The 9,641-nt window shown below is 39.7% G+C and overlaps 1 protein-coding gene across 1 annotated transcript; it reads right to left on the bottom strand.

Moving 5' to 3' along the window:
• Window positions 1-434: 434 nt before the first annotated feature.
• On the bottom strand, window positions 435-1,703 carry EAF01_001330 (uncharacterized protein; the record flags this gene model as incomplete). The annotated part of the gene is made up of 4 exons (XM_038909580.1): window positions 435-655; window positions 734-762; window positions 827-1,355; window positions 1,430-1,703. 4 exons carry the CDS (start codon window positions 1,701-1,703, stop codon window positions 435-437), a joined length of 1,053 nt encoding a protein of 350 aa, XP_038774392.1.
• Window positions 1,704-9,641: the final 7,938 nt, after the last annotated feature.

Genomic DNA, 9,641 nt, shown 5'->3' with positions numbered 1-9,641 from the left:
GGGCAAAGTAGATAAGTTATTCTGTTATGAGTCACCATACAAAGTCAGACTACTTATTCTGAATATCCTCGATGATCATGTTCCTAGTATTCATCGATTTAGCCTCAAACATTCCCTGACAAACACCTTCTTCATTCAAGTTCAATTGCTACCAAATAAAATATCATCATCTGGCAACGGAAATATCAAGCCCAACCTATCTTTCATTTGATCAACCGGAGCAAAGCTACGCTTCGTACCCGACTGGTCAATTATGAGCCTGAAAACTTCACGACCATTCTCGTCTTCATCGTTATCTCGATTATCATTGTTCTCTTCCTCATCTTCATTGTGAATGCTGAGGAGTGGACATCCATTCTCTTTGTACACTGTTGTTGTGATTGGACACGGTGGAGGCTTCATACCTAGTACAATTCCAGAAGCCGGTGCATTTATCATCTGCAGGTTAATATCAAAGTGTTCTCTATATCCCAGTCTTCTGCGTCAAATGTATCGGCTTCTATATCTTGCGCAATGTTTGTATTGGTATCTGCAAATATCACATCTCTTTTCTGACTATAATCCTCTTGTATCGTCTCGTAATGCTCCGGTAACCGTTTATGTGCTGCTGTTCGGGGCGAGTATTTTTGAGCTTCATGAGATCTTGGCCGACCTCCTAGACGAAAAAAATAAGAAGACCTGTAAACCCTAGAGGGAAAGTCGGATCAACGCGATTCAATTGGAGATATCATACCGAAGATAGATATAATTTTAACGTACCGACTGGATGCCATATGATACCAATTTACGGTCTTCTCACAAGTTAGCAACAGGTCATACAACGTACTAAAGTGACTTGCCGAATTCAAGCTGCTGGTCCGCGAAAGCTATTCTTTGTTCGTCATGTCGAATACTAGTAATGTTATGGATCTTGTCAATCAGATCGCCTGCAGTGGATTCGATAGAGATATTCAAATGAATGGCTTCGCCAGACAACGTATGCACAGTGATAGGTATGCGGTCTAGCTCGCTGATCCTTCGTGGTACGATCTCAAATTGCACTCTACGAGTACCGTCAGTCGCTTCAATTGACGATTCCGTTGACGGCGGGACGGTGTGATTTGGGATCGGGGCCGCGACAAACTTCATGATCTCGTCGCCTTTGATCTTGATAGCGTCCAAGCATCTTTGGCTAATAGTTCCGGCGATGATATAATCGTGAACTGACTTGTTTTCATAGATCGATGCTAAACGTCTGGGATCTACTGATAAGATTTCTTTATAAGGTTCTCCGGAGACGGCGTTTACACCATCGACAATGACTTTCACAGCGAAAATTCCACGTGATTCGAAATGAATCCACATCGCCTCTTGCTCTTTTGCTTTAGATCAGCATGATTCAACCTCTGGCATCATATCCAGTGAAATTTATGGAAAGAGAAATACTCACGATAGATAGGGATAAATATAACATCGTTTTTAGGTATAGATTGACTGATTTTATCCTTATAGACAACAATCGGGTAGATTGGAAAAGGTCCAAAGTCTGGAGGTACTCGGAAGCCATTGTCACTTTCTGGAACACGAAGAGTGTGTCGAAACAAAATGTCAAGAACATCTCCTTCCACATTACTGACACGGATTGGCTTGAAACCTGTTATGTCTAAGAGAAATTCTCTCAACTCAAGCGTCAAGCGGTTGTCGAAATCAACTAAGTCCTCCATTCTACCAGAGGTGCAGATCTATTTGGTAAGAATTAGATGATTTTGTAACCTACTTGAGGGCAGAATTGATGGCTACTTATTCAATGTGTCACCCGCCTCGCACAAGACCAAAAAAAAACCTTGTGACGTCAAAGGAGGATCAAAGCTCACAATCGTTATAAGCAAAAAAGAAGAGGGAAGAACAGCTATGAAGCACAGCAGAAATGAGGCAGAGTGAAAAAAGGTACGGTACAAAATTGCTCATCTCCGAAAGACGCAAGAAGTGAATTAATAATCTCTATCAACACAGGTGAGTAATGGGAAGTCAGGAAATAGGCCCCTCGCAATGATCAACAAGACAGAAAGTGAAGTCAAGATGAAACCAATAGTCAGGAAATCATTGGGATAAGGTTGAGGTCTACGAGTCTCAATCCAACGTAACCTAGTATTTAGATTCCACAAAATCCATATAAATCCAACATTAGAGACATAGGAGTGCGCTAACCACAGGGTATTTTTTGTAAGGCGTGATTGAATATGGAGTGAAGTTAGGTGTACGATACCTATGCTTTTATATAGACGAATAAGCGCAACCGCACTACTGTCATCACTTTCTATAAATAGAGGCCTATCAAATCCAAAGCCACCAGGTTCAAGCCGGATCCTCATCTATCACATGCACAGTTTCATCAACTAGCAATTCATAATTCACAATTCACAATTCACGCCCCAAAGGGACAAGAATCGAATATTCATCACTAGGTATCTGCTACAATACCCAGACCACCCATTCAGTTCCCACAACTTCCTCGCCCCAATCCCATGCCTACAATCGATCACACAATTCCCACACTCTATACCCTCTCTCACTCACCTTAGGACCCTTCTAATCCATCTTCCGAAGTCTCCAACAAGCTCGAGATTCTCAACTCAAGTCCAAATTCTCTTCAAGATTTAAAAGAATTTCCATCACCCCACAACAATCGGTAAAGCCCCATTGAACCGAGTACTTACAACTATCTTCGGATCTCTTTTCCCTTTTCAAACAATCTAGGAAAAGAAAACTCATAACCGAGGAATATTCTTTTCCCCAGACGATCCCTCACACACCCTTACAAGGGAGATCCCCGAACTAAGCAGACGTACCTATATCAGTCTCTTAATAGCTTGATCCCAACTCCACCCTCGAAGCCACAGCATCAACAAACATCTGAAATTTCAACATGAGAGTGTTATCTTTGTTTCAGTCTGTAGTGAGAACACCGATTACACTCTCCAAAATCTCTTTCTCAAGCATCTAAATATTCAATTGAAGGACATTACCTCTATCCCAATCCATAGCAGAAACAAAAATTTTACAAATTTTTTACAAACGATCGATCTAATAATAAAACCATCAGTCAAAATCGCCATCTCAGTCATTCCTACCTTCTCCTAATTCGAAATCTATAAGCGAATTACCCCCCCCCCCCCCCCCCTAACCTCTCTCCCACCAATCTCCAACCATTTAAAAAATCCATAAACCGCATGAGTTTAAGATAAAAATGACAGCAGAATTTCCATCAACATACCCAGAGACTTATCACTCAGAATCTTTCAATTCTCCACAAACCAGTACAAACAGATCAAATCCTATACCGCTGTTTCCCAAAGTTCCCCCTAGAATTTAGATACCAAATGCCTAGGTACTTGGAAAAATCGCAGACCCGGCAATTCTAAAAACAATTCTCACCTCGAACTATTTTCCAACCTAAAAAGCCCGAATTCAAAACAAATTCTCTTCATTTCCTTTTCTCCTTCAAATAACTAACTATTATTATTCTCCCATCAAACTTAACCCTCAAGTCAGAAAAATTACTCTAAAACATGTTACTACAAATTTCTATTAGTTCTTCAATATTATCCTTCTTTCTTGAGTAGACAAGGAGATAGCAATCGAATGAAAAATAGGTAGCTATTTCAATCCTGCAACTTACGAACTCAATCCTTCTATCGATTCTCCCCTATTGGATTCTATCAGAATATCAGCATCTCAATCCCATCCAAGTACCGTAACATCACCCATAGGAAAACTTAACAAAAACTCGCATTTCCATTATCAATTCCCTCAAACCAAATGTGCTCACTAATTCGGGACAAAACAATCCTAGTCCAAGATCAATCTTCTCATATCGAGACTTCAAAGTACATCCTGCATCCTCTATCCCGGATCCTGAATCTCAAATCTTTCTCTACCAACCTAATAACAACAATAGTAATAATAATAATATAAGTCCTTCGGACTCCAGAGTCCAGACCCTAAACTTGAATCTAATACTCTCCCTATACCATACTATCCCTATACCGTACTATCCCTATACCATACTCCCTCTATACCCTTATACCCCTTTACTACCACTCTTCTAATTCATTTCATTCTATCCCAAAATAAGAACCCCTCTAAATCCCCTCCATAATATCTTCCATCTTCTCTCTATATCATCGCCCCTCCACATCTTCTCCCTCTCCCCTTTCCAAAATATCTCCCCTCTATATTATCTCTTTTACACATATTCTCTCATTCTCACACTCCATAAGAATGTATTTGTATATTCCTTTAGATTCAATAAGATTCAATAAGATTCTTACCTTTTGTAAAAATCATATATACACATCTATCCAGACACAACACATTACAAAACACCACTACAATATAATTTCCGTTCAAAACTAATACAGAATAAGCATCAACTACCTCCCCTCTCTTCTGCTTCACCTATCAACAATCTCAGAACTAATCGCTCATCACTCATCCCTCATTCCTTGATCATCAATTCATCTTCATCTTCCTATCAAATTTCAACCCCCAAAAAACCTTCATTCCCTGATTCCCTGGTCAGTCCAAGAAAATAATACACACATCATGATTGAAATATTACTATCATCTACACCCCCCACCACCTATCAAATCCCTCCACCATCAAATCTCCCTCTCAACCCGCCTTACAAGATTTGATAGGTCTATTTTATACACTTCAATATTATTTCATACTGTACCATACTCAGACACCATCAATTTTTAAGACGACACATATGAATATTTCCTTTCTCCTCTCCCCCCAATCACAATCAACAACCAACAATTAACCCAAACATCCAGAAGCAAATCTATAAAACCATTCCCAAAACCATTCATCAAAACTCTCATTAAAACAACATGTCAAACTATTTCATCTCCTCTATCATAATCAGCTTACCCTCAACCTCCCTTTTTACCCTTTCTTACCTTCTCAAACTTCTCAAACTCCTCAATCTCTTTAATCTTTTAACCTTCTTATTAATCTTATTAATCTTCTCAAACTCTTCAATCTCTTCAACCCCTTCAACCCCTTCAATCTCTTCAATCTCCTCCTCACTCTTCCCTCACCTCCCCGAAATAAATTTCACTCCCCATAATCTATTTAAAAACGCAATGAAATGAATCTATCTCATTCTCAATTCTCATTACATCTATTCACCCATCCGCCCATCCATCAACAAACACCTATTTATCCAATCAATCTAGATGTCGTTCGAGTCTTTGGGAGACCCTCTAGTACACCAAGTGAGAGTTCTCATACGTATAACAATAAATAGACGGGATTAGGTTTGGCTTTTCATTTATCAATCATACTAAACCCAATCCTAACCATTTCCCAATTGTTCAATAATTTCAAGCGAATCGGAGTATATTAATTCATATCAAATACACTAGCACTCTCACCTGGCATATAAGAAGGTCTAATAAAAGTTAGGAAGACCCTCGACCTATAAGATTGCTATTCATCCACCTACCCACCTACCCACCCACTACATACCAGCCTCATCCTCCCCAATCCCCAAACAAATCCCCAATCAACCCTAATTATAAATAATTCGATTCCAAAATAGAATCTATTCAATCTAATTTTTTTTAATATAAAGTATTTATTTGAAAATATTTTATTTCAAATTAAAAAAAATTACAATCAATTTTAAGCTCGCTTCTTGAAATCAGGTTTAATAAGTTTAATGAAATTTTATCATATTGAATAATATGAGAATATAAGATACTTTATATATTTTATTAAGAGTTGAATAAATTCCTAAGATGAACATTATTTTTATATCTGTTAATATAATACGAGGTAATATTGAGAGGTGTGAATAAAGATTTCAAGAAAGAGGAGGTAAAGATTGAAAAGAATATAACGATAATAGAAGAGATTTTACAGCTTTATTAAAATCTAGTAAAGTTAATAAAACTAATATTCATATTTATATTTTCTATAATAAGAAAAGATATTAGATAAAGAATTATACTATGTTTACTAGAGCTAGAAAATCCTTTAAATTATTAGATAATAAATCTTCTAAAAAAGGTTCTTTTTATAGTACAATTACTCATTCAATAATAGCTCAATCTGAATATACTATTTCTCTTTATTTGAATAATATAATATACACTTAATCTCTCAATAGATATACGCGAATACTTGACTTCGAAGTCTCTAATCACTTCATTAGTATTCTTACGAGTCTTTCAAATATTACTTATTAAAATATATTACATACTATATACTATAACAACTAGTCGTTAACCCGGATCTGATAATCACTCCAGTACCGATTGTAACGAGTGGAAGCACTCAACCCACTCTAAGATGGCTTGGTGTCTTCTTCGATCGTCGGCTCTCGTTTCTACAACATGTCAAAACACGCACAGCGAAAGCCATGAAAGTAGCCTCGCACATCAGGTCGATCGCCCGCACTCTGCATGGGCCACCAGCTTCCTACTTGAGAAAAGCAGTGATCACCTGCGTCCTTCCAGTAGCACTATTCGGCACTGAAGTATGGTACGCTGGCAAACTCAAACCGAGCCTCGGTCAAAGCGAAGCAAGCACAGGCACAGGTATCAAAGGCCATCTCCGCTACATCAACAAAGTGATCAATACCGCCGCAAGAGGAGCGATCCCGGTATACAAAACTACACCGACCGCAGCTCTTATCAAAGAAGCCGGCCTGCCATCGGGGATAGTCGCATTAGAACACGCCAAGCTGCGATTCGCACTCCGCTTAAAAACGGTCGACAATCAGCACCTGCTAGTGAGCCGCCTGAAACCCACAGTACGAAAGCGCGGGCGAGGAGCAGGCACAGCTAGAAGGCCCCTTACAAGAATCCAACGGCTCGGCCTCCTCATCCCAGAGACCCAACGGCCGAAGTTACTTCGCCCGCACTTCTCGATAGGCTGCAGAACGGATCCGACGGAAGGGCTAACCAAAGAGGAAGCAGCTCAAGCCTTCAAAGAGTGGTGGCTGCAACTCCCACCTGAGGACTACACGATCTTCTCCGACGGATCAGAACAAACCATTGATCGTAAACACTGTGTCGGATACGGATATGTAATATATCACAATGGCACTCAATTAGCCTCCGGATCCAAGCAGATCCGGAGCGACTCACATGTGTTCGATGCAGAAGCGATCGGAGCGTGGCGAGGGCTGGAGCACCTGATCAGCACGTTTAAAGATCCCCCGAGTGGCCGGATCTGGATGTGTATTGACAGTACATCGGTCATCTGGGGTGTTCGCGGAAACGCGCCGCCCACAACGCAATGGGCCTTCCATAAGTGCCATAAGGCAATGAAACAACTTGACATTAGAGTGAAGTGGTCACCTGGTCACATGGAGATCGAAGGGAATGAGGAAGCAGACCGCCTAGCAAACGCAGGCGCAATTGGACCCATGGACCAGGCGATCGACAAGCTACCAACAATTAGCGGTGTCCGGACGATCGTTCGCCAAAAGCGCCTACGCGCAGAGACTGAGTGGTGGGAAGAGATGAATCCCTCTCTCTCTGCTAATTATAAAGAATGGTCTCCCAAGTACAACACAAAGGAGCCGAAGGAACTAACTCTGCCAAGAGCAGTCCTTCACCGACTACTAGCTATGAAAACAGGTCATGGCGACTACGCCGCTTACCATCAGCGATTTGGTCATCAAAACAACAAGCTGGACTGCTCATGCGGCAGCGCTAAGGAACCATATCACTTCTTTAAATGCACTATAAACAACCTAAAACGTTCAGACTGGCCCCTGGCCCCTGTAGAAATACAATCTAACAAACAGGCGATCACATATATCAAGAAACTCTTACACACACCTAGCAAGCTCACTCAGCTGATTACCGACTCAGAGTTCTACACTCAGATCTGTCCTAACTACTAAAGGACCCTTAGAAAGCGACCATCTTTTCAACAAAGCCTGCCGCCCCTTTTATAAACTTACCACTCAACTGATCACTCGAATATACCACACCCCTAAAAACCGCAAACCCAATATACAATATAAGAGCCTTGCCGCTCGGCTAAACAAATAGCAACCCACTCCCACTTCTTCTCCTTCACCATAGGGATCGGAGCCCACAACGAGCCTATCCACCCGGGAACCAAGCTCTACCCTAACAAGAACCCGGATCAGACGTACCCTTCTGGAAACAGAAGTGGATCGCACCTGCAGAGGAGCGAACAGCCCCTGGCATTGAAGTTAAATTGCTAAATTCGGTTGCGACGATCACGCCGCTCAAATAGTCCCTTATCTTAGCACGTCTAAATACCCTTAGGGAGGTTCAAGACAGACGTTAATTAATATAAATAAATAAATAAATAAATAAAATATATACTATAACACAATATACACATTATATACAACTTACTATCTACTTCTAATAAATATATTTATAAAATCTATTCTTTCCTTATAAAATCTATTTAAAAATAATCAGAATTTATATTTCTATTATAAAATTTATCTTTTCTTTATAAATTCTAATCTAAAATAATTAAAATCTATTCCTATCTTATAAAAGCCAAAGAATATAAAAGTAAATTATTTTTCAATTCGAAAGTATAAAAGTACTTAAATGACTTTAGAAGGGTATAAGACTTATTCGCCGTAGAATCTACATAGAACCCAAGGGGCATGAGACTAAAATTGACGTGATTTTAAGAACATAAGAGTAATTGAATGACTTTTGGAGGACATGAGAGTAATTTGCCGTGTATATTATTCATCGCACCAATCTACACATCATCCACCACACCCTTCAATATATGATTCAATATACCTCCAACACGCCACCACCCTATTCCACAAAACAATCTCCAACACCTCACGGCCTAGATTCAAATACTTCAAATACTTCAAATACTTCAAATACTAAATCCCAAACTCAGATTCCAATTCCCAAAGTCCAATTCCAAAGTCCAATTCCAAAGTCCAATTCCAAAGTCCAATTCCAAAGTCTAAAGCCCCCCCCCAAAAAGAGTCAAAAACGCAAGCAATTCAGCAAACAAGTGATTAGGTTAAGCAAATGGTTGAGCAAGCCAGTAAGCAAGCCAGTAAGCAAGCCAGTAAGCAAACGAACAAGCAATCCAAAGCCATGGAAAGATGGATATCAAATACCTACTTCGATATCAAATACCAAGCGAACTACAACTTTCCGCCCAGACACACAACATAACAAATCAAAACATCCATTATAAAAATACCCCTCACTCATTTACATCTACACATTCAAAGCAAGACACCATCAAAAATATGATAACAATAAATTTTTCCGCGTGCAATTGTTATTACTTAGCACTGTCCTGTGCATCCTAATCCCCCAGACCACCTCATCACATCATCACCTCATCACCCTATCCCCATCCATCCTCATTCCTTCCTTATTTCTTATTCTCATAACTAAATAAAATCAATAAATCAAAACTAAATCAAAAAAATCAAATATGAACAACGCCTAAAAAGAATGGGTAGATGAACAACCCCCCATCCAACCCAAAGATATCCTAAATCTTACACCCATCCAAACCATCCTATTTTATTCCGACCCTAAAATTCCACGCCCTCTAGTGTACAGTTTCAATCCAAAGAAGTTGGAGGAAAGATCTCAAAATTCTC

This window comes from Botrytis porri (assembly GCF_014898465.1).
Source record: "Botrytis porri strain MUCL 3234 chromosome Unknown BPOR_002, whole genome shotgun sequence".
In the NCBI taxonomy this organism is placed as follows: Eukaryota; Fungi; Ascomycota; class Leotiomycetes; order Helotiales; family Sclerotiniaceae; genus Botrytis; species Botrytis porri.
This window is presented reverse-complemented; position numbering and strand designations above follow the sequence as displayed.